This window comes from Durio zibethinus, chromosome 9 (assembly GCF_047325235.1).
Source record: "Durio zibethinus cultivar Kanyao isolate XHJ-2024 chromosome 9, ASM4732523v1, whole genome shotgun sequence".
NCBI classification, from domain to species: Eukaryota; Viridiplantae; Streptophyta; class Magnoliopsida; order Malvales; family Malvaceae; genus Durio; species Durio zibethinus.
The window spans coordinates 11750129-11776197 of record NC_143170.1 but is presented as its reverse complement, the minus strand read 5'-3'; the positions used below and the strand labels follow the sequence as shown (position 1 = coordinate 11776197).

The 26069-nt window shown below is 30.4% G+C and overlaps 1 protein-coding gene across 5 annotated transcripts; it reads left to right on the top strand.

Annotated features, from left to right (window-relative positions):
• The first annotated feature begins 3348 nt into the window (after nt 1-3348).
• Nucleotides 3349-19075, top strand: LOC111311303 (tRNA synthetase beta subunit family protein). 5 transcript variants are annotated; one of them, XM_022910680.2, is made up of 21 exons: nt 3349-3550; nt 5732-5803; nt 5907-5962; nt 6044-6144; nt 6452-6581; nt 6670-6785; nt 7692-7758; nt 8358-8399; nt 10550-10591; nt 10774-10850; nt 11060-11186; nt 11264-11431; nt 13364-13486; nt 13582-13683; nt 13814-13948; nt 14352-14426; nt 15182-15289; nt 17262-17357; nt 17501-17584; nt 18558-18648; nt 18806-19075. In XM_022910680.2, the coding sequence occupies exons 2-20, from the start codon at nt 5746-5748 to the stop codon at nt 18624-18626; spliced, it is 1776 nt and encodes a 591-aa protein (XP_022766415.1). In that variant the 5' UTR covers nt 3349-3550; nt 5732-5745; the 3' UTR covers nt 18627-18648; nt 18806-19075. The 5 variants fall into 5 exon arrangements, with proteins under 5 accessions (XP_022766415.1, XP_022766423.1, XP_022766428.1 ...); XM_022910688.2 differs by having other exon boundaries at nt 5726-5803; XM_022910693.2 differs by lacking the exon at nt 14352-14426.
• Nucleotides 19076-26069: the final 6994 nt, after the last annotated feature.

The window sequence follows — 26069 nt, the reverse complement described above, 5'->3', positions numbered from 1 at the left end:
TGCAAAAAAAAAAAAAGAAAAAAATTAAAAGAAAAATGGCAAATTCATGTAGGGAAAAGGTTTTTACCATCATTTATTTAACTAAGTATTTCCAACAATAAGGGTGATAAAATGAGAGAGAAAAATAGCCTTGTAGTTGCTATTAAGAAAATCAACAAATAATGATAGAAAAAAAGTGATCGACAATGGAAAATCGAAGGAGAGGAGATTGTTAGTTTCTTTTGGATAGAAAGTGAGAGAGTGAAGAGTTTAGATAGTGGTAAAGAAAGGCAAAATGAACCCAAAATTTTTTTAAGGATTTAATAATTGCATTAAAGAAGAAAAAGATAAAGAAATATGAGAAAAGAGAAAAGTTCAACTAGGTGAAAATGCTGAAATTGAAAGTTTGTCTCTTATGAACTGTTCTCACTTGCCCTATGTTATTCTATATTTCTATCAATTTGAAGAATTTGTTGCATGAGAAAAAAATACTTAATGTGGGATAAGAGAGGGAAAAATTGATTAAAGATGTAATGGGTGTTTGGTTCATGGAATTTTAGAATCTAGGAAAAAGTGTGATACTCAAGGATAGACCTAGCGATTTGTATATTCGTGTCGTGTAAAATACTAAAATTCATATATTCGTATCTTGTTTTATGTGAAAATTACGTGTCCTAATTTATGTCAACACGAAATTATAAAATACAATTTTTTTTGTTTTGTTAAACCCATATATAATTATTGTTACAATTTTAAGTCGTGTCACCTTCGTGTCTTATTTTCGTATTATATTTGTGTCGTGTCACTGTATCGTATTTTAGATTGCTAGATTTATTTGAGGGAAAGTTTGATTTTCAGGGCATCTTATTTTGAAATTTTTATGTTTGGTTGGAGAGAATTTTCATTTATTAAATCATGTATTTTTATCATAATATCCTTGACAACCTTGGAAAAACCTTTCATTTCGTTAAAAAAATAAACACTACAAATGATGCTTTTGTACTGAAGTGAACAAAAGATTTTATATAATTTTATAAATTTGAAATTGTACCAATTACAATGTTTATATACAAAAATGCAGTAATTAAGGTAAAATTTTAAAAGATAATATAGGCAATTACAGCGCTTAATTAAAAAAAACATTGTAATGGAATTCATTTAAAAATTTAAAATACTTAATTACAATGTTTCTTTTAATTAAATGCTGTAATTGATTATTTTAAAATTTTACTTAATTTAATTATAGTGTTTCTTTGAATTAAATGCCATAATTACTTTTTTTTAATAAATTTTTGTTTTCTCAATTTCTAGATTCTCTCCCACTTTCCATGCTTTTTGGGTACATATATATATATTTAAGAAAAATTTAAACACCTAGGTTTATTCAAACAACAACTCTCTAATAGTTTCTAAAAGTAGTTGGCCCTACCATTTCTTTCATTTATATGAAAATTTTGTTTTCTGAAAAACTCTATTACCACCTCTATACGCACTTTCAACCACATGAAACAACAATATTCTCAGACAAAGTACAATGTTTTTCTTTTTACGAGGTTTCTTCCTAGCAAATGGCATAATAGTAAGATAAAAAAAATTTATAAAAAGGCAAGTACGACGTTTAATTTAAAGAAATGCCATAATTGATTTAAAAAAATTTAATTTCAATTCCAAACTTTCTTTTCAAAAGGGTAACATAAATAGAATAAGTTTTTTATTTAAGTTAAATGTGAAACTCAAGCAACTTTCCATAAAAAATTCTAAAATATCATAGGGAGATGTGTGTTTCTAATTTTAGGATTTTAGATACTATAAAAAATCTGAAAATTTCCCCATAAATTAGATAATTGTGAACTAAATATGAAGATCAAATACCTACAATTAAGATTTTGAGGAAAATTTTTATAATTTTCCTTAACCAAACGCCTTATTTAAAAAAATTGAATGGTGTAATGTGATAAACAAATAAAAAAAAATATTAAAAGCAAAAAAAAAGGGATGACGCGGACATCTCCAAAGTTCTATATTCTTTACAACCTTCATTTTATGGATTTAAAGAATAACAATAATTTATGTGTTTTTGTTATATGAACATCAATGAATGTTAAGTTTTACACTAAAATATAAATATTTGAAAAAAATAATATAGTGTATTAATTATAAATATTTATATGAACAAAGTTGATATATAAATTATGCCATTTATGAATAATTACATTTAATATGTATAATTTTGTTTTGTAATTTTGTTATTAGAACTATCAAATTTTGATAAAATCTAATTTTATTATATTTTTATATTTAATTATTTCAAGTAAAATAAATATTTTCGAAGTTTTTTAAAAAAGTTTCTCATTAAGAAAAAGAATTTTGCTTCGTATTTGCTTCTAATAATAGATGTAGGCATTATATATCTTTTAAAAAATTATAAATTACATAATCACATGAAATATAAGTATTATTTATGAAAATGTTTAGAACAAAAGAAAAAAAATACAACAATTAGAATTTCTTAAATAAACTTATTCTTTAAAATATTATTTTTATTTTTATTATTTTTATTTTTTATAATATTATTCAATTATACTTTTTAAAAATTAACCTATAAAGCAAAGACATTATTCTAGTTAAATAATACTTCTGTTGTTTTATTTTTTATTTTATTTTATTTTTTGTGTGTGAAAATCGAATTGATTCAATCAAGAATCATAAGTTATTTTGTTTAAAAATATAGATAACAAGGTCAAAAAATTCATTTAAAAAATTCAATAATTATTTAAACTTTTAATATTTTATTATAATCAATCAAGTTTTAAATTTTTTATTTTGAATTAGTTGAAGTCTTAAGTATCTATCTTTAGGTAATTGAACTCATAAATATTTATTTTTACCCCAACTGAACCCTTGATTTAAAAGAAATGAGTGATTGAGCATTGATGGTTAATCAATTTTAGCCTAAGAAAGATTTAATTGATGAAAATAGTTATTTAATAATTTAATTGACTACAATAAATAATAAAAACTTGAATGATAATTAAATTTTTAATTCGAAACCTTTTTATCATTTTCCAAAAATATATGTTAAGCTGGGTGAAGATTGATTTTGAATTGGATAAAAAACCATTAAAAAAACAAAAAATAATTGCGAAAGGTTTAATAAAAAATTTGATAAAACCAAAATTTTTGATTGATTGAAAAACAAAAAATTATAGATTTGGGATAAATTTTCAACCCAATTCATCAAGCTCAAAGCAAAACAATTAACTACCCGGCCCAAACCCAAGGAACAAAGGGCCTAATTTCTATTATTATCTTCATTTAGGGCGACTCATTTTTTATTTTTTATTCTTTCTCCTCTTCTGCCTGCCGACTAAACCCAAAGCTAAATAAAGAAAATACCGAAACTGAAATCAACTGCTGCCCTGCCGCCGCTCATCGTTAAGTTGCTGTCATCGCTCCTTGCTTCTGGCTGGATTGCTGCCTTCTATCCCTGCTTCTGCCTGCTGAGTGCTGCCTTTTCTTGCTTTCCTTCTCTAGTCTTCATCAATTCATCTGCCCGTGACTAGTGCTGTAGGTGAGCTTCATGTTTTCTTTAGAGTTTAGACTTTAGTTGAGCTTGAGATTTGCAAACTTGGAAGTTGAAAATTGTGAATTTTGGTGTTAGGGCTAATTGGGGGCGTGGGTTTTTGTGCCATGGGGATTCAAATAGCAGCCGCTATTTCGCAGTGGCTGCCACTTCCGAAACCGTTATCAACTGCTATAGAGGTGTGAGTGTTGATTCACACTTGTAGCAGTGTTTCCAGGCCGCAAATAGCGGCATAATGGAAAATAGATACGCCATTGAGTTATATTTTTCCTGTCTTATAGGTTTTTTTCTTTTTTTTTTAATAAAATTAGGCAAATTCTTAGCAAAACAGAGACAAAACCACCTAAACACAACAGTTAAACTCGAAATATTTATACTTCAATCAAGGTAAAAGAAAGAATTAATTTTTTTCTTATCGTTTTGGTAATTCTGAGCTGTGGGTGGTTACAGTGGTGCAGCATTCTTGTTCTGTTCCATTCTTTGAGAGAGATGAGACCATTCTCTGCTACCTGTTGTGTTCCATTCTTTGTGATAGATGAGATGAGATTTGAGAGTAGAAACATCTTAGTATGGGTGATGCATAAGGGTGGTTGATTGGGTGGGGTCTGCCCTGTCGTGTGATGGTGAGGGAAAAAATGCAACGAGAGGCATTGGGAGAGTAGAAGAGAGAAAACAGAGGAGAAGGGGGGAAATTTGGGAAGCTGTCACGTGTTCTTTTAAAAGTTAAAATTAGTTTTCCATTTTTTCTTTTTAAGATGAAAAACTTGAGAGGGAAAGACAAATGATTAGTGAGAAATGGAAACTTTGAGAAACTTTTTGGATGATTTGAGAGGGTATTAAAGATGATAAAGAGTGGATTTATTTTCATGCATTTTTATTTTTTGTATTAGTATCATTTAAAAAAGAATTAATTTTAAATGTTATTGTTAATTGTTTTTACATTTTTGGTGTCTGATTTAAGTTACGTTATCAAGTATTTTGTTAATAAATATATTAGATGTTAAAACTTTCATCTATTATTTTTCTAATCAAGTTAAATTTATGAGCTTAATTTGTTATGCTTGAAAAAAAACAAAAAACTTAATTTCACATATAATATTCTTTTGCTAATATTATGTAGTTATAGTAGTCATGTTCATAATTTGGTGTACTTGGAAAAAAAAAAAAAAACTTAATTTCACATATGATACTCTTTTGTTAATCTTATGTAGTTATAGTAGTCATGTTCATCAAATTCACAGATATGTTAGTGAACAACTTTTAAATATGCATATTGGTTGATGAACTATAATATAAAAATTGATAATAATTTATTTTATCTTATAAATAAGGGAATTAAAATGTCATGAACTATTTTAAATATCATTAAAATGAGTTTTCATGGATAAATTGTTATTTACTTCAATTTTAGTGAGTTGTTCAAACATAAAAAAATATACGACCGTGATGAGCATGATGGTTGCTATCTATTTCTTTATGTTTGCAACCACAATAAATGTGACATGATCGAAAGTGACCGCAAGTGGCATTTAAATCCCTATACCCTATTGCCTACTCATTGTGTTCTGCCCATGTTATGTTAAGTACTTGAATTTTTATTATATTTAATTTGTGTTTTAAATTTCTTTAAAGTTGTTTAAATTATATATATATTTTTATTTTTCTACTTCTTTCTGATTTTTTAATTTTATAAAAATATTAAAAAAAATCAATATTCTCAACAAGTTAGACCTGTCGATTGAACTGGTTAAACTGAGAACTGGGCATCCAATTGGTTTGACTCTCAATCCAGTTATTAAAACACTGCTCTAGATAATGTCATATTTTTTGAACACTTAAAACTTATTTTTTCTATGTTCTAAAATTATTTTGTAGAATTTCTTATTTTGACATTAAAAATCATAAAACATTAATTTTATGAAAAATATTAAAATTAATATTCAATGGGGATTAAAAATTTGAAAGGGAGGGAGTAGCTTTTTCTTTTTCACTATATTTAAGCCAAAATTTTTTTAGTAGGGGCATTTACCAAAGTCAGGCTTTTGGAACAGTAGTCATGGTAGTGGCTGGATTCAGTTTGTCTTTTACTCATTTTCCAAATTTGAGAGACAACATGTTTTAAAATTGAATACTTAAAACCCTGTGTGGCTGTGTTTGCTTGAGACATAGGCGCCATTGTCACCATGCCTACTGTCAGCGTTGCGAGGGATCGTCTTTTCGCTGCCCTTGGCAGATCTTACAGTGAGTTTTAATTAAAAAACCTCTTCTTTTTTTTTCCCCCTATTTACTTACTAAATCTCTTTTGGAATGTTTAACTATATAACCAAAATAATACATTTTTCAGCTCAAGAAGAATTTGAAGAACTGTGTTTCAATTTTGGGATTGAACTTGATGATGTGGTGAGTTTTTTCTTACACTTTTTCTTTGGGAAAACCATTGATATGTGTGAAATTTGATGGGATATTGGCATTGTGAACTAGACAACGGAGAAAGCAATAATTTTGAAAGAGAGGCACTTGGAGGACGATAATTCTAGTCTTGATGATGAAGTCATTTACAAGATTGAAGTCCCTGCAAACAGGTTTCCTCTGCTTATCTTAATAAAATTTGATGTTACTTCAAAATTTTCTTTTGGTAGACTTCAACAATTTAGTATTGTTAGGAAAAAAAAATTATCCCTTTTCGGCAGAACAAAATAGGTTACACCTATGGTAATTTGGTAGCCTTCTTGAATGCTGCCTATGTTTACTTTAATCTGATTGGGCTGACCTGAAAACATGTTTCAATTGCTTTTTTTTTCTTTTTTTTTTTTTTTGTCTTGAAACTTGATAATTCATGTAAATGAAAAAAAGAAACATCAATGAAGGTTTTATTTGATTCCTGGATAGGTACGATTTGCTTTGCTTGGAAGGGCTTGCACAAGCCCTTTGCATTTTCAATGGGCATGAGAAGATACCTAGATACACGGTTGCCAACATTAGTAAGGAATCAATGCTTAAAATGCAAGTGAAAAAAGAGGTAACTTTGCAGGTTGAAAAATCAATTTTGGGTATTGCAATTTTTTTGGATGTTACGGATAGCGTCACACATTTTGCTTGGCTCACAGACATCATTAATTCGTCCCTTTGTTGTTTGTGCGGTTTTGAGAGGCATAGCTTTTGATGAAGCAAGATATAACAGCTTCATTGATCTCCAGGATAAGTTGCACCAAAATATCTGCAGGTAACATTATCCAACTAGTAGCTCTGCTTACTATTTTCCGTATAGCCTTTGTTTTCCTGGTTTTCCTACTTGTGATTGCCTTTGAACCTGCAAAATAAATTAGCATGAACTGTTAAAAAAAAAAAAATCAATGATTTCGTTTGATCTCTGATATTAAAGGGTAATATTTACATGTGTTCATCTGAGTCCTAGAATAGCTATGGTTTTGTTTAGGTGTTTAATGGGGGGGGGGTGATGTGGCTTATAAGATATAACACTTTAATTTTACATTGTTTGGATGATACAGTGGGGAGAAAAAGGAAAACAGGTGGAATAATTGTGCACATATTTTGGAATAATGCAAGATGCATCTAGTTTTTTCTTCATGTTATAGAAATTTAAGTAAGCCTCTATGTAGAACATTTCTTCTTGCAATAATCTATGAGAACTTACATGGCCAGTTATTATAGGTCCAGCTATGGCTGCATTCAGCTTTTAAAACAGTTGTCTTTGGAAGTGTCATCCATTATGAATGGTTTCAGCACAAATATTGATCTCCCCTTCCTATTGGAGGGTAGGATTATTGCTTCTTATGTTTGCTGGAATTTAAAGTAAATTTGATGACCACTTTACACTAAATGCATTCAGTGAAGATGAAAATGACATCTCTGTTTTATCGCAATTATTCAAATTGATAAGTTCTGAAAACAAATTGTATTGCTGAAAATTAAAATGTCAACAATGAGGAAATGACTGCTAAATCTCTATTTTTCCACAACATTAATTTATGAGTTCAGATGTTTTTCCTTTTTTAACTTCTTGAGTGTTAATGCTCGAAGAATTTCTAAAGCATCAAATTATTATTGCACAAAGATTTCATGCATTTTTTTGAAGTTGTACAGCTTACATTTCACTTTGTTGTTCTAGGAAAAGAACCCTAGTTGCTATTGGGACTCATGACTTGGATACGCTACAAGGGCCTTTTACATATGAGGTGGGCATCCTAATAGTCTAATACATATTTTATTGATAGAATCTTTTGTGATAAATATTTTATGCATTGTTAAAATGGTTGGTAATGAAATACCCTAAGATGCTTTAGATCCTCTGTTGAAGGTCAATCCTTGAGGGGAAAAGGGACGCTTCAGCCCAAGGCTGAGATCTTATGCCTATTGTTGATTTGGTCAACTAGCAGCCTGTGCAATAGACGAGATCTTTTTATTTTAGTTATTTTCCTGAATTGGCCGTGATTTATTTATTATTTATTTATTTTGCATCAAACAAGTTGTGGATTGTCAAGTTGGCTTTGAATGTGAGTAATAAATTTTTTTTGTCAATTGACAGGGTAATTGTTACAATTCGTACAGCTTGCACAAACTTCTTTAGTTCTTTTTTACCGTTCTTTTCCCTGCTCCTTTAAAGTACCAATAAATAAGATATTGTCTGATTATGTATTGTTGAGCCCATAGAAAACTTTTTTTTTTTCTTTTAAGATCCAGTAATTTACTTATGACATAATCCTATTGCATTGTCAATTTCTCATAATCACATTCATAACTTGTAAGCAATAACTTAAATGTCTGTTTATTTCAGGCGTTGCCACCTCCAGAGATAAATTTTGTGCCGCTGAAACAGGTAATTTATCATTATTGGGAATGATATTATTAGAATAGACATATTAACTGAAAAACCTATTGCTACCTTGCAAGTGTGTGTTCCATTTCGACTAGTCATGAGGAACACAGCTTATATTAGAGAGAGAAAATAATTATTATCTTTTTTAAACCTTCTACTTTCTTCAATTGGAAATTTAGTCGTGAATGCACAAGTTGATCTTGCTTCTATTTATATACTTGAAAAAGGTTATATTTTTTCATTTGGTTTCTTGCTTATGCAGAAAATTTGTATTCCATCTTTTGTTTGAGACAATAGAATTCACTATTGACAACTTGCCTTGTTTGCAACCAACGCCTGGTTTTCCTATGTAAATGTTATTTGAATTGAATAGGAGCCATATTCTTTCTCTGTCCCCTCTAATTTACTTGTTTGTATCTTTTGTTTTTATTGGTGCATTTTTAAAGTGGATTTGGGCATGTTGGTTCTGACTATTTGAGTCACTTCAGGTCAATGAAAATTCAAGTTACATTAGGTTCAGATCATCTCAGTTTCGAGTCACTTTGGATTTATTTTAGATTTGGATCATTTGGGGTTAAAGTTGATGACTTTTAAAGTCAAAATTGGGTTGGGTTCAGGTGGGTCATTTGGATTGTGTCAAATTTTATGAACCTAAATGCCTTTAAGTCTCATTTTGCTAACTTGTGGTTGTATCACACCTCCAATATTGATATGATAAAGATATGTATATATGTGTGTGTGTGCATATATATATATATATATATATATATATATAAAAGAAAACGTTAGATTTGATAATAAAAAGACAAATAAAAGCAAATTAAAAGTCATTTGTTAATTTAGAATTAGTTTATATCAGATATTAACATATTTTCCCCGCCAAAAGAAGTCTTTAGTGCTTTTTGATTGATTGATAGTTAATATTCATCTTCATTGCACTGATCAATAGCATCTAGTTTACCATTCATATAACTATATTTACCATGAATAATAATGACAGCTTACAATGCCAATCATAACTCCCGAAATCAAGCGGATCATGTAATAAACAAAAGTTATATAGAAGATAGAAAGACAACTCTAAATAAAAGAGATTTTATAATTTTATTGTCTTTTGAAGTTATTGATAGATTAACAGTTTTCTGTTTTATTTATGATTTTAATTAAATTAATATTTAAAATAGAAAAATAAAATTATAGTCAATTTAAGTTGTCCTTTTGGGTTTAGTATGGGTTGGTTTGAAATGCGTTGGGTTGACTTGGTTTTTAGTCAATTCAAGTTTGGATTGAGCAAGTCGGGTTTTTGTTTGGTTAAATTGGGTTTGTTAGGTGTGGGGCAGGTCTTAGGGTTCACGTCAGCTTTGTCAGCTCTAGCTTTATATAAGTTGATGATAATCTCTATAATCATTTAATTTTATTTTAACCAATGGAATTAATGGAATTTAGAAGAAAACATAATGATACATTTTCTGTTTTAAATGCTAATAGCATTTTCTGATTGCTTGTTTTTAATTGCATGTTACTCTTTTAGGGCAGTCCTAATAAAATATTACAAGTTGAATAGTAATTATTTCAATTATTGAGTCATTCTTTTTCTTCTATGAAAACTTATTGTTGAATCTTAAACTATGTTAAAACATACTTTATTCTTTTTCTTAATTTCTTAGTAGAAGGATCATTGCCAAGTTATGCTCTTACGACTTGGGATCCTGGTAGGGAAGTTGCCTTGTTCCTTCATATTTTATTTGTTACATCAAGTAACCACCTCAAGACTTGAGCCTTTGTAATTGTGCTTGTGCTTGTTACTTATTAGGATTAGACTTTGATCATTGCAACAGCTAATGATCCCTTTTAGATTTTCAGGTATAGTTTGAATTTAGGAACTCTTTTTGGAAATTGTTGCCTTGCTTTTTCTGGTGTTCACCTCTTTGTGACATAATGCTTCGATGTTCTAGGAGCATAGCTTCTTAGAGGTGCCTTTTCTGTTGAACTACCTTAGTTTCAGGGATTGCAATTAGTCTTTACGTCTTTAGTATTCTTTGTTGATCATCAACTCTGTTATATCTCTTCTTCTCAGTCATCTGCATGCTTCTATTCACTTAAACAACTTTCCTTAGTCTTCTGGGCTAAAACTGATTTTTTTAATTTAGGTGAAGCACTTCAGAGCTGATGAGTTGATGGAATTTTACAAGGTAAATCTTTCATATAAGCTTATTTGTTCTTCTTAACTGTGAAGTTCCTTTATTAAGCAATAATTATCTTCGCATTTCTGTCTGTACCCTTTGCACGTGTTTTTCCTAGTTTTAGATATGATTGGCAACTTTTATTCTGAAGGGTTATACTAAAATATGGTCTACTATGAAACATCAAACAGTCAGATTTGAAGTTGAAGAAGTTCTTGCATATAATTGAGAAGTCAAAAGTGTTCCCTGTTATTTATGACCGCAACAGGTATGGTTTTTTGGTAATGCCTATATGACTTAGGATTCTTAGCTTTTTTTTACGGCAATCAATTTAACATTAAATTAAGGCTATTTAACCTTCTACCATCATTTACTTCTTTTCCAGTGATTGTTTATACTGTATAAATCTTGTTAATGCTTAAAGATACCAAATATTTCTTACAGCTGGATGAACTTCTGGTTTTCTTTTTTACGCAGAACTGTTTTGTCTTTACCACCAATTATTAATGGAGCACACTCAGCAATCACTTTAAAGACTAAAAATGTCTTCATTGAATGCACAGCAACTGATTTAACAAAGGCCAAGATTGTTTTAAATACAATGGTAAGGAGTTGAGTGCTGGTAGGTTCTGTTTCCACCTGTATGTAGGTAGTGGTAAATGACTTTCTTTCTTTCTGCAGGTAACAACATTTTCAGCATATTGTGAAAGGAAATTTGAGGTGGAACCGGTTGAAGTGATATCATTTGATGGAAACTCAAGTGTTTATCCTGATTTATCAGAATATAATATGGAAGTTCCTCTATCATATATTACTGGTTCCATTGGAGTTCCACTGGAGGTAGATGAGGTATTGCTTCCATTTTCATTTTCCCACGTATTTCATTGTTATTTTCTATGACATCATATTGTGAAAGTAATTGAATTTACTCATGATGGTGTTATTATTTTTGTTTTGATCTTCTTAAAAGTATAGCTAGGTTGATAGGGTTTGTGGCAGTTTCCTGAACTCTTGAGGAAAACAGGGAAAAATGAATAGAGAAAATAGATGAAGAGAGGAAATCCCTAGGCTTCACACCCAGGGTCTTTAGGAGTAAGACTTAAAGTTGATAGACAATCACATAGCAATATTGTTGGAAATTCTGTGACATTAAACTATAACTCACTACTTTGATTTATATGGACTCCTAGTATCCCTTATACTAAAAGAAATAGAACTCCAATTTCAACTGGGACTTAAGCAAATACTAAACCTCAAAATCTGAAATTTCTAGCAAACCCAAATATTAAGAAAATAACAGACCTTTTTTTTTTTTATGGAAAAATAATATTGACACCTTTTCTTTTTTGAAAAGATAACATTAATTCTTAAAACTCAAGAATAGAAAAATAATATAAGAACAGACTGCTTTAATTTAAAGAAATGTAAATCTAAGACCCAAAAGTAACTAATAAAGCTTACTCGAGCTCCCAAATAAACTTCTCATCATTGAACAGGTGAATTAAGGATCAGAACCTGCCTTAAGATGCCCCCTGAACTTCTTTGGAGGCTTTTGGCAGTCTGCTCTATCATCTAGAAAGCTAACTTTGTCTTTAGCTTATTAAATCTGTTGGTGCTGGCTATGACTAAATATATCATGTATGAAGTACTTGTAGTAATGATTGTTACTTTGTATAATGTTATAATGTGTTAAAGATGGTGAGGGAATGATGTATCTTTGAGGCTACTTTTGGATTCCTTTAATGGATTAGAGTGTGATATTGTACTGTATAATAGTTTTACTATTGTTAAAATGCTTTCAAAAAATTAAGGGGCCAATACTGGCTTTATATTAGAAATTATGGTCTCAGTTCTTTAGTCTGTGCATGTACTCATGATTGCAATCCCCCTACTCACACACACTTCGTTCAGGATAAGATGACTAACATTGTCTGCTATTACTTGACCCGATTTCAATGAAGTCAGCTTGCAAATGCATTTCCATAATTAGGAGAAACTAACATATAAAAACTGGCTGAGTCAATGTCCAATCAACTCAGTATTATTTTTAAAATATTTAAAATGCATTGGAGTGTTTCCAACTTGATTAACAAACCTTTTTACACCGCCTGTTTTGTCCGTGTTTCTCTGACAATTGTTATCTCCCATTTTTTTTTTTTCTGATTGCAAGCATTTTACAACTAAAATTTTATATTATTAGAAAATTCCTTTTATTTTTTCAGTTATATACGACATATGTAGTGTTTGTCACGAATTTCTAGTTATTATTATATAAAACAACTGGTTAGGTGGTGTGACACCAACTTGGGGATTCTTTTTTCTTTTTTTTTTTATATATATTTAAAGTAAGTTTAAGTTTTAATTAAATTTGTATTTGGCTCTCTTTTTTTTTTTTTCCTTACTCTTTTAAGAGGTTGTTTGTTAAGAAACCGAGTTTTCTACTACTCTCTCCACTCTGGTATAACTTCTAGTGGATTGAATTTAAAAGTAAAACTATTTAAATATTTATTCATTTGTGCGACGCATGTAAAGTAGTACTTCATAATGCTTCACTTCTGCGTGTGTTTGTGAGCGCATTAAATGGGGGTGGTAGGTCACATTGAGATGTGGTTAAATTAGTCTGATTTGGTCATGGTCATTGTCTTCATTAATCATGTATGTCTGCTTTGTTTTGATGGCACCATTGGTGACTATCTATTGGTGTCATTGTTAAGTAGACGATTTTAACCTCATAACTTATTATCTATTTCTAATATGTTTTCCATTGTCTTCACTAAACAGGTCACTAGTCTATTGAATCGAATGCAAGTGCATGCTGAACAAGCTGGATTGGGTGGCAACAATATCAATGTGTCTGTACCTCCAACCAGAAGTGATATTCTTCACCCATGTGATGTTATGGAGGTAATGAATAGTATTTAGCTGACATATCCTATAGGGAAAGGTTGTTGGGCTCACACCTCGTGGATTTCTGTTGACAAGATTCTATTCTTTTTCAGGATGTTGCAATTGCTTATGGCTATAATAATATTCCAAAGAGAAAGCTTTCTTCTTTGAAGCCTCTTCCATTAAACCAGCTCAGTGATCTTATCAGATATGAGGTGCCTAAATATACCCTTGCCTATGCTTAATAATTCCTCTTCTGCTTCTTACGACCAGTTCTTTTTATCTGTAGATTTTTTCTTTGCCATGTTCATTTTGTTTGATAATCCTGATTGAATTTCCTTTTAGATTGCTATGAATGGTTTTGCAGAGGTGTTGACATGGATTTTATGTTCTAAAAAAGAGAATTTTGAGATGTTAAATCGAAAGGATGATAAAACCACTGCAGTGGTCATTGGAAACCCCCGTTCCTCTGATTTTGAGGTTTGTATTTTCATGTCAGAATCTATCTATATGATTATTTTCACATTCCAGCTTTCTGTGGCTCATCATCGTGTCTGTAGTAGGGATGTGTTTCTGACTGCTGTAGAATTATTAGCTTTAACGATTCTATTTCAATCTTAAAATATGTTATGTCAAGGCTTGCTGAAATATCATGGATGCCCTTATTTGTGAGTAGTAAATTGATGACTGGTACTTCAAAATTGAACAGCCAATTAAGGCAAGCTTCCATGGTTGTTCTCTAGAATAAGCGATAAACATGATTTTGAAGGATGAGACAAAAAAAAAAAATGAATTACTAGTTCTGTGTTTTCCCTAGAAGCCATTTTACTGAAACTCTTTCTGATTAAAGAATATGTGAAGATAGCTTCTTCTGTTTACATAGGTTGTCCGCACAAGTCTCATGCCTGGCATGCTGAAGACTGTTGGACATAACAAAGACCACCCCAAGCCCATAAAGGTACAGTTCTGGTTTTAAGATGGTTCATCGCAGAAAAGCTTGCAGAATGTAGTTGAATTTTACTTGCATTTGACAGTGGTGTTGGATTGGATGAACACATGTGGTTGTTAATTTTTGAGTTATTGTTGGAATTTAGTTGGATTTAGTGTGAATTGTATGTTGGTAACATATAAATATTACTGAAAGGAGTGTAATATCTCCTTTTAAATGCTTTTATGACTTGTTTCTAATGCATTGAAGAGGTGAAAGCGTGGTTGTGCTTGTTCTTGACATGGTGAGAGAATAAACATATCTTATAGAAGGATTATATTGGTAGGTGAAGTGCTGAAATTTAAGTTATTTATTCTTTGTTGAACTATGGCACCTTCTGTGAATAGGAGGTGTTCTAACTATTTTGCATTTCACATCTTTTGTTAGAAGTTAAAAGTCCTTTGACTATTATTGTGTTGGAAAAATAATGCATTCCCTAGTTTAGTTGATCAATGGGGGACATATTTGTTGTAATCATTCTTCTGTTACTTGTTAGAGGAACCCTTATTTGATGGACTGCCCCAGTCTAATCCCTTCCCCACGACAGGTTTCCACAAATGAACACATTAATTTAGAAATATCCCCCTATCCTGTTCTTTTACTACTATTTTGCTGTTTTTCTACTCAAATTTGACTTCATTCATCTTATTTTATGAGTAAATGCTTGCTGCTTTTATTTCTTTCCCATTTTTTGGAAACTTTCACATTTATTGATTTATTTCTAGATTTTTGAAGTGGGTGATGTAGTACTTTTGGATGAGAAGAAAGATGTTGGTGCATCTAACCGTCGCCTACTTGCTGCACTATATTGTGGTGCTAACTCAGGTTTTGAGGTAAAATTTCCTCACTATGCCCCTTTTTATAGTTAGTTGATTCCTTGTAGTGTATTTTTGTAAACTTTATTTGTCAATTCTTGTTAAGTTAATAAATTCTAATTATGAATTTATGGAATATTGCCCATGAATGTTTCTGAGTGGTCTTTTGTTGAGAACCAGCACCATATCCACCCGTAAAAAACAGAAAGGAAAGAAAATGATCAATGAACTTTACGAATGAAGCCTGTAGTGATATTGGGCATAGATATGGACATTTTGGTGGTGGAGCGTGAAGATTGGATGTAGACATGCATGAAATGGTGTTGGCAGGACAAATTTAAGTAGTATGTAAGGGTAAAAACTGGCTTCTAAGTTGTAGTTACTGCCTTTAAAATATCAGAATGGACTGTTGGTGTTATTTAAGAAGAAAGGATTAAATTATTGGGTGATGGGTGGAATTCATCTAGTGAACTATGAAGTTTAACTCTGCTCTGAAATAAGATTTCTATCAATGCTGATCAATCAAAGTCTGAGAGTTCAATCTGGTGAGAGCCTTTTATTACTGTTTCTTTGCTTTTTGGTTGAAGGTAAATTGATTAACTGTTGTAGGATTGAAATTTTTGTTAAAAGAAAACAAAAATTAGTTCCAATCTCCTCCATTTCTGGGAATTTGAGGGGAAAAAATGAAAAAAGAAGAAGCAAAGAGAGTTTGGAGAGATACGAAGGGGATAAGTTATGCCCTTAAATCCCTCTACCTACCTCTTAAAGAGTTTCAAAATGAGATATCTCTTTTCTTCACTACCTGCTTTTTCCCTCTTCCCTTTTACTCTAAAATTGAAACAGGATAAAGTTCCATGTTAGTGATTACTACTTCATTTGTAAAGTAAGTTTTGACCTCTTTTTTAATTTTTTCTTGCGCATTGTGCAATTTCTCCTGTGGTCACATAGAAGAATTTGTCATTGATTTATTAATGCATGATATTTTGATTTCTCATTCAAACAAATATCCCTGCAGAATACAAAATGAAACTCTTATAGAAGTGGTACATGAGTTTTTATTTATCTATTATTAGATATTGTACAACAATAATTTGCTGTGGTTAATAACTGCCTGATTTGAAACATCAAATCCATCATGGTATGAGTTCCTCGCTAGAAAATGAAGGATTGGGTGATATTGGGATTGTTGGCTCAAGACTCTAAAGTTAATATAAATATGAAAAGGTGTAGGTAAAAGAAACAAATAAGTTAATTGTGATGTTTATAAGTCTGGGCTTAAACTAAACCAGTCAAAGAGGTGGGTTCTGGTCCAAACCGGACAGGTCAATTATGCTAATTTAGACTCTCCCACGCCATTATTAGTAGTTTATATGCCAAATAAAATTATTATTACATGATGTCATCAGCCCTTCCGCACCTATATATTTCTTGTGATTCATACATGATGTCATAGACCTTCCAACTGTATGAGGCCCTACATTTTCTATTTTTTCCTTTTTGCCTCTCCCATTTTCTTTGATGAAATATGTTACTATGTTATAATTCTGCTATGAGTATCTACAAGATCTAAGATTTCTGGATATCAAATTTGAGGTCTTTCTTTTTTCTGGGACCAATCCAATATATTTGAGGTTTCATAAATTTGATATTTTATGCTGCTAGAGAGTTAACAATCTTCTTATCCTTTGAAAAATTCTGGTTCAACTTGATAGGGTCATCCAACATGGAGAAGTTGATGGATTGTGGTCAAACTGATTTGACCAGCCAGTTTGGTCTGGTTCTTAAAACATTTTGTGTTTAGTTTTTGAAGTTTAATTTCATTGGGTGACATGGTACATGGTGTCACAATTTATCTTGTTATATTTGGAAAATGGACAAATTGTATGGATAGTCAAAGAAAGAAAGAATTGATTATAATTTTAGGAGTATGGTGTTCTAGGTTCCTTATGCTTTGATAGAATCTAATGAAATGAGGATGTCTTGTCCACAGCTGATTCATAGCCTGGTTGACAAAATTATGGAAGTTATGGGGACTCCTTTTGTTCCAGTTGGTAATAGTGCAGGATACTATATAGAGCTTTCTGATGTAAGTCTCTAGTTCTCTGTTTTCTATTTTCTTTGGTGCTTGAGAGAGGGAAAGGACATGAGGAAAAAGATATGTTCTTCAACTTGGTCTTAAACCCCCTATTGTCGTTCATGGTGTACTTATGATGTTTATATTTGCTGAAGGAACCTGAATTTCTATCGGGCAGGCAAGCCAAAATCATATACAAAGGGAGGCGTATTGGCATTTTTGGTATTGTGCACCCTGAGGTATTGTTCTCGATTTGAGAATGTTGTGGTCAGTGGTTATGTTTGTTCTCTTGATTCTTGTCTATTTGTCAATCCTTTTTCTCCATAATACCCATCAACTAAGGACATCCCACAACCATTCTGCCTAAGATAGATTTAAAATCCTCAGTTCCATTTTGTTTTGGAATCTGTTGTCAAAAGGTTTTCAATTTTGTATTATCTGTTACTGTATTAGTTTCAAATGTGTTTTCTCGCCTTTTTTTTTTTTTTTGAATTTTCTACATTGGACACAGGTGTTTCTTTACTCTTAATTGTTTTCAATTAATTTAACTTTCTGCCAATGAAGCGGATCCTACGGGGAGAACTTTTTTTTTTTTTGTGTTAAATTTTGATTTAAAATTGCCTAGGTTTCATCTAATCATTTTCTTAAGTATCCTTTGTTTCATGTTGGTTTTTAGATGGTGATTGAATTTTAGTGTAATGTCAAACACAAGAAAGTGTAGAGTCCCAATGTGTTCCATTCCAGAGGTTAGGTGGTAATTTTTGTTGATTGTAGCAAAGACTTGGGGTGTAATGTTTGCAATGACAAGGGATTGAGAGTTTAAGGGAAGAGGAGGACAACAATCTTGTTTCCCAGGACTAAAAGAAAAACTTTAAGTAGACAAGATAGAAATCAAACTGATGAGACCGATGCTTCTCTTTGGTGTATTTGGTCAATGTTTTGCCATTTATTTGTGAATACTCAGCTCTCATGATATTTATCAGGAACTTTATAGAACTTTTTTTCCTCTCATTTTCTTTCTTTTGAAAATCTCAAATTTGAAGTTCTTGCTTTAGCATGTTGCATTAGTTGATGATGCTGCTCTGTGTTGCTCTCTTCCCTTTTAACTACTTATATATTAGAATGCATACTCTCTAGCTGCATCAGGATCAAAATTTTGAAAATTTGGTGAGTAATAGTTAATATATTTCATATTTTTGATATGGCATTCAGGTGTTGAATAATTTTGATATTCCGGATCCGTGCACTTTCTTGGAACTTGACATCGAGAACTTTTTGTAGCGACTGTTCCATTACGGCTGATGTAAGTTTGTTCCATCTTTCACTTATCCTGTCCTTGGGTTACTTTGAGATTAAATATTCTGGGTTTATTTGCTCTTTACGGCCTTTATTTTCAGTATAGGTTCTTGTTATTTGTTTATTTATTTTTGCTTGTTACACCCATCTTATTGAACGAACAGGTACATCAGCACTGGTACTCACCTACTTAATTCTTGTTTATGTTGGAGTCACAATGTTCGCTTCAGATTTCAGAACTGCATTCTTGTTTCTGTTTTATTTATAAATTTATTGTGTGAACATTCATCATTAATCAGTTGAATTCAAGCATTGGATGTGATTTATCATGATCGCATTTGATTAATAAGTAATCAAAGCTTTGCGATGATTGCTTAATTGAAATTTGATTATAGCTTGGTAATGGTCAATAATCCCCCTAATTATCTTTTTCACACCGTTTACACTAACATAGCGATTATAATAACATTACGATTTTAGCATGGCCTGCTTCAAATTTACAAAGATAATTCCTAGAAATAAATGCAGTGATGGCTAATTTTTAATTTAAAAGCGTTCAGGCTTACAACTGTAACATATAAAACTTGGTAATTTTAAAAATTATACGTGCTCCATAAAAAAATGCTAAGTTATATGATTTAAGATTTTAACAAATATCTTATATGAATTTAGTAAAATTGAAAAAAAATATATTTGTGTTTGATGTATTGATATGATTGATGATATATTAATGTTTTTTATATTTTATATGTGTTTGAGATAAAATAAATAAATATGGATACAACAGTGATCAGATGTCAAATTTAGCCATGGATGTTGGACGTCGCGAATTCAAAGATTTGGTTCTTTTGAATGCTAAATTTATTGTAAGCAATGTGGGAGACTGCTGATAATGGAGATGTTCATCTTAAGATATAACATGTACATTGTAAATTAATTTCGCGGTTGAAATAATTTTATTAAATCGGTGTAAGAAAATGGGTGAGAAAATAATTAAAAAAAAAAAATTGATGGGGACAAATATTTGATCATAAATTCTTTTGTAAGTATTTGAATTATCCTAAAGTGGAGGTTTTCATTGCATTTTGGATCCTTTCTTTAATCTTAAATATGTGAACAAGAAAACAAGTTAAACTAAAATACAAATAAATAACTCTTTTTTGTTTAAATTGAATATTCATTTTTTAAATGATACAAACTTAGAAGAATGAATTATTCTAGCTTTTACTATTTTAAAGAAGGGCAATATTGAAAAAAGTATTTCATTTTAAGAAAATGTACATTATTTTGAAACATCTTCAAATAGTAAAATTCATAAAATTGAAAATTTTAATTTTGGTCTGTTCGTTAAAATCATTATTAATAGTAACAAGCATAAAATTCTATATAACTAATACTAACAAATCTATAAAATTGACTTTCAAATATATTTTTATTTGAGAAAAAGAGGAAATTTGATGGGAACGAAATACTAGTGTACTTGTAATTGAGTAAAACATTTTGATATTAATAGTTAATTTTCACTTGAATAAATATTTCTATTTTTTTCCTATTGTCAATCTACAAAAAGAATTGCATTTTGTAACGGTGAATTGTGGAAATGTTAATCTCTTTTTATCTTCTTAATTTTTGTATAACAAAGATCGGAAGGAGTGAAAGTACGTTTTTTCTTTTTTTTTTTTTTTAACAGTTGTCTATCCACCCCTGCAATTTCCTTTTTACTTCTCCACAGTAGTGGTTTTTTTTTTCTTTTTATTTTGGGTTAAAATGTAAGTAAAATTATTTTTTATCCAACTATTTTGTTGGGAATTAAATATGATTGAGACATATATACAAAACAGAATTTTAAAAATTTTCAATTACAAAGCATGATTTCAAATAAAAGTAAATTTTTGCTTACAAAACTTTCCTTTATACCAAACACCAATCCCTCCAAATCGTGAAAATATGTTATCGCAAATCTTTAATTGTATTAGTGTCTAACCTGTAACGAAAGTTCGTACCCAAAAAAAAGAAAAACAAAAAGGAAAAGAGCCTTCTTAAGGATGAGAAGAGCCATTGAGTGAAACACTATGCTAATAATGTTGCGTGACAGCTCCTTTCTACTTTTCTCTAGGGGATTCTACTAGGGAATAGGTTGAATTGTGTCTATAGAGGGCGACCATAGGATCTTTAAACAGAGACGTGTGTAGTCCCAATTCTAGTCTTGGTAAGATTAGTGCCTTTGATCGCAGACTTTTAATTTATTTAAATTAAGTCTTTGGATATTTCAATTTCTTTTAATTAATTTTTATTTGATTTAATCAATTTATTCATTCATCATACATGTTTTATTCTCACGTGATCCATCAGATTTTTTTATCATGTTAGTAATAAATGTGAAGATTATAATTATAGTAACAGTTTTGTATTTATCCGACGAATTTAAAAATAAAAATAAAAGATAACAGAATCGTCACCAATATTTTTTTGTTATGTGCGAATCGTCATCTATTAAAACATATCATTTTAATAAAATCTTAAAATTATTTAAAATTTATCAAAAAGATAATTTTAGGGTTTGCGAAACAGCCTGGGTTCAAAAGTTAGTTACGTGTGGGGAATGATTAGCACCCTCACAATGCCCGTTTAAAACAGTACTAATTAACTATGTGTTATCCATTGATTTTAATAAAAACAGTTTTATTTTCGATGTTTGAAAAATAATTTTATTGATTTTTCATTTATTGGAAATTGATTTTTTTAATTTAATTTAATTTATTTATTTTTTAATGCTTAAATTTTATTCGAGAAAAATAAATTAGAACCCTTTTTATCGAAATAATTCTTAAAATGTTTCAGTACGTTGGTAGAATTAGGAGAATCTTTTCTAACATAAAAATTTTTTAAGTATCGCTTCTCGGAATACCTTAGAATCTCATCCTTAGAGGCTCGAATTTACTTTTTGCAAAAACTTTATCGTGCATGCAATGCAAAATGCTGATATGTTGATGTATGTATTTTATTTTATTTTTTAAAAATTTAATTGATTTTTTTATTAATTGAATTATTGTTTTATTGAAGAAAATAGGAATTTTTATTATGTTGAAGATTTTTTATAAATATTTCAATACATTGATAATATTTTAAAAAAATCCTCACCTAGGGATTTCTTGAAGCATCTTTACTCGAAATACTTTTAGAATTCCTTCGTTGGATAAAATTTTTTTTCTCATTTTTTTTACTTATTTTTTAATAAATAAATAAATTTTATTTTTTTATTAACAAAAAGGAAAAATTTATTGTATTGAAAATTTTTTATAAATACCCTAATACACTGGTAGTATTTAAAAAAATTTTCACTTAGAGATTTCATAAGCATCACTACTTAGAGTACTTTTGAATCTCATCGTCGGATAAAATTTTTCTTTTCTGACTTTTTTATTATTGCATAAGATTTATTTTTAAAATAACAAAATTATAAAAAAATTTTATTATATATTTTATTATTTATTTCTGTTAATTATTATTACTATAAAACAATAAAATTTATTTTGGTAAATTTAAACATTTTTACATGCATAAATATTAATAATGAAATTTAAAATCACAAAAATAATATTTAAAAAACTTCAAAAAAAATTTAAAATTTTTTTTTTTTACTTAAACCGAACCAATCAATGATCTGGTCAACGCGCGGTCTGGTCTAGCGGTTCAGTCTTGTTAGGTTGGTTCGGCATCAGTGGTTCGGGGACGATTTGGTCGATCTAGGTTAGTTTAGCTGGACCGATCACAGACTGAGGGATGGACGGGTTGTCGGGTCGAGTGCGCGACCCTGTATCGGATCACGGGTTGATGTGCGGATTCTTAGTGGCTAAAACGATATCGTTTTGATCTTCATTAAAACAACGTCGTTTTGGCTTTTGTAGTTTTTATAAAAGGCCCAAATTTTTTTTTCGATCATTTGTTCCCTCTCCCAGAAAAAAATCTCTCTTCTTCTCTCTCAGTCAAAACACTAGGTGGTCAATTGATCGATGTCTTACACCCGTCGCCGTCACAACCATTGGTCGCCGATTGCTGTCGTTAGTAAAAAAATCCAAAAAATACCAAAATATTCCTCTCAATCTCTAAAGTCCAGATTTGAGCCTGGTTTTGTGAAAAGGGGCTCCAAACTGTGCAGATCTAGCCTAGAAGGTTCGATCAATTTTTTTTTTGTGTCTATGTTATTTTTTTTTGTGTCTGTGTTATTTTTTTTTTGTTTGGCGTTGTGGTCCTCGTTTTCAGAGGCTGAGTTTCTGTGTTTGCTTGATTTTGGGTTTCTATTTGAAATTTTTTTTTTTTGAATCTGGTAGAACCCTATTTTTTTAATTTAGTTTTTCAATCGATGGCTTCTCTTTTTTTATCTTGCAGGGAACGAGCTCTATTTATAGAGATTTTTTATATTCAAATCCCAGATTTTCTGAGATTCTAATTCCAAATTTTTAAGCTGAAATTCACGCTGCCAAATGAGGTAGGGTGTCAAGCGGCTGTCGCTGGTGGCATTGGCTTGGACTTTTAGGGATAGTGTATTTAATGCACTCATATTATCGTCAAACTGAACTAGAAAAGAAAAGAAAAAAAAAGAAAAAAATGAAACAATATAATAATAATAATAATAATAATAATAATAATAATAATAATACAAAATGGTGTTTATAGTTGTCCCTCTTTGCTTATTTATGAGAATCAAGATTAAAGTAAAGACAAACAAACAACCATTTTGTTCGGAAAGAAGAAACATTGAGCACAAAAATTTTTTTTTATGGCTCTTCTAAACAAAAGTTCAATAACATTTTTGAAAATTTAAAAAGCTCTTCTGAGCAGAGGCTCAACAACTTTTAAAAATTTAAAGAGGCTCCTTTAAGCAGAAACTCAACAACTTTTAAAAATTTAAAGAGGCTCTTTTGAGCAGAGGCTCAACAACTTTTGAAAATTTTAAAAAGGCTCCTCTAAGCAAAAACTCAACAACTTTAAAATTCATCATCCTAGAAAAGCTCATTTAAGCAGAGGCTTAACAACTTTAAAAATTCATATTGAAAAAGCTCCTTTAAGTAGAGGCTCAACAACTTTAAAAATCTTATCTTAGAAAAACTCCTCTAAGTAGAGACTCAACAACTTTAAAATTCATCATCTTGAAAAAGCTCATTTAAGTAGAGGTTCAACAACTTTAAAAATCTCATATATTCTCGAAATCGAGTTTTCATCTTTGAACAAGTAAATTTCTCTCTTTTGAAATCTTTTATTTGATTATTATCTTCATCCAAATATCAAAATCTTTATTTTTCATTAGGAAATGGAAAGTTTATGTCCTTATTATAATTGCTCATGGATGCATGTACTGAATGCTCTAAATACAATGCATGTAATGTAATCAAAATTATTCATTGTAGTAAAAAGGTTTTCAAAATATCTCGCTTTTAGCTTCTTTTATCAGAATTCTCAACAATTATCATATGACCAATCGTTCTTAACATCTGACTATTGTATTCTTACTTAACAATACTTTTCTTCTTCAAAAGTCTACAACATCAATGTCTTGTCATACTTTTCTCATCCTTTTTCATTTGCTTTTGTCAATTTTTAAAAAGTAATGTTGAGATCTTTCATATTTGTTTTTCTTTTCATTATTTTAAGTTCAAGACAAACAAAATATAATCACACATTCCTCATATTTGTACGGTGAACAAAAATATCAAATGAGAATAAAGGAATGGATAGGCATTATTTCCAAAAGAAAGATAGCATATTTCATTAGACTGATAATAAGTGCATGACAAAGTGTTTGAGTCTAACCAAAAGTGCCCAAATAATGATCATATGATAATCATGAACAAAATATTCCCATATTCTTTTTCTAAAACTAAATCAGATGATTTCCTTAATTCTTCAGAGTTTGTCAAACTATATTTGCCCATTGTATTGTCAGTTCATCTTTCGATAATACTTTTTCTTCACATCCAAGCTGTCTTTTTAGGTTTTCAGCTTAAATAAGTCATCATTTTTCATTTTTTTTTCAAGCAAAATATTTCTTTATAACATCTGAATTTATTGGAGTAGGTAAATCATCTCCATCCATCTTTGTAAAACTCAATACTCTACCAAAAAAGGCATTTTTCACCATGTACGGGCCCAATTTGGTATCTATTTTCCTAGATTGTTGTGTGATTTAGAAGGATCCTTTTCAGCACTAAGTCTCATTCCCTAAAGCGACGAGAATGAATTTTTTTGTCGTGTGCTCTCATCATCTTCTTTTGATATAATTGACCATGACAAAGTGCTGTAAGTCTTTTCTCTTCAAAGAGGTTCAATTGTTCATAGCGATTTCAAACCCATTATGCTTCTTCTAACTCTACCTCTATCAGGACTCTCAATGAGGGAATTTTCACTTTAACTGGTAGCATAGCTTCCATTTCATATACCAAAGAGAATGGGGTGGCCCCAGTAGATGTTCAGACTGATGTTCTATAGTAACTTTTCATGTCAATCTTTATAAGTGTCAATCATTTTCTTCAAGATTCTTTTGATATTCTTATTTGCAGCCTCTACTGCTCCATTTATCTTTGGACGATATGGTGTTGAATTACGATAATGGATCTTGAATTGAGTGCACACTTCATTCATTATTTTGTTGTTTAAGTTTTTGGCATTATCAGAAATAATCATTTTTGAAAGCCCATATCTACATATTATATCATTTTTTATGAATTTGCATACCACAGATTGGGTCACACTAGCATATGATGCAGTTTCTACCCACTTCGTGAAGTAATCAATCATCACAAATATGAATCTATGCCCATTTGAAGCTTTTGGAGTAATGGGCCCAATGACATCCATGCCCATATAGAGAATGGCCATGGAGGAGCTAAAATGTGTAATATTGTTGGAGGAGCATGAATCTTGTCAGCATAAATCTGACATTTATGACATCTTTTAGCATAATTAATACAGTCACTCTCCATTGTCAACTAATAGTAACTGTCCCTCATAATTTGCTTAGCCATCATATGATCATTTGCATGTGCCCTACAAATTCTATTATGCACTTCTTTAATAATCCTCTTCGCTTTAGCTGCATTTACACATTTTAAGAGCACTTGATTTCGACCTTTTTTATAAAAGACATCTTCATCAAGGAAGAAACTCATAGTTAACCTTTTGATAGTCCTTTTATTATTTTTTATTGCATGTTCTGGGTCTTGCTGGCTTTTGATGTATTGCATAAGGTCATGATATCATGGCTTCCCATCAATTTTTTTTTTTACACCTGAACAATGTGCTGGTTCATCCTTCACATCTAGCTTGATAGGTTAGATTTTAGTATTTGCATCTATTTTAATCATTGCAGCTAGAGTAGCCAGTGCATCAGCAATTTGGTTCTCCTCTCTAGGTAGATGCTCAAACTGAACT

Coding starts and splice junctions, on each gene's coding strand:
- LOC111311303 (XM_022910680.2), top strand. CDS start 5,746: ATGCCTACTGTCAGCGTTGCGAGGGATCGTCTTTTCGCTGCCCTTGGC. Junction 13,949..14,351: donor CCCGTTCCTCTGATTTTGAG/GTTTGTATTTTC, acceptor CTGTTTACATAG/GTTGTCCGCACAAGTCTCAT. Junction 15,290..17,261: donor GTGCTAACTCAGGTTTTGAG/GTAAAATTTCCT, acceptor TCTTGTCCACAG/CTGATTCATAGCCTGGTTGA.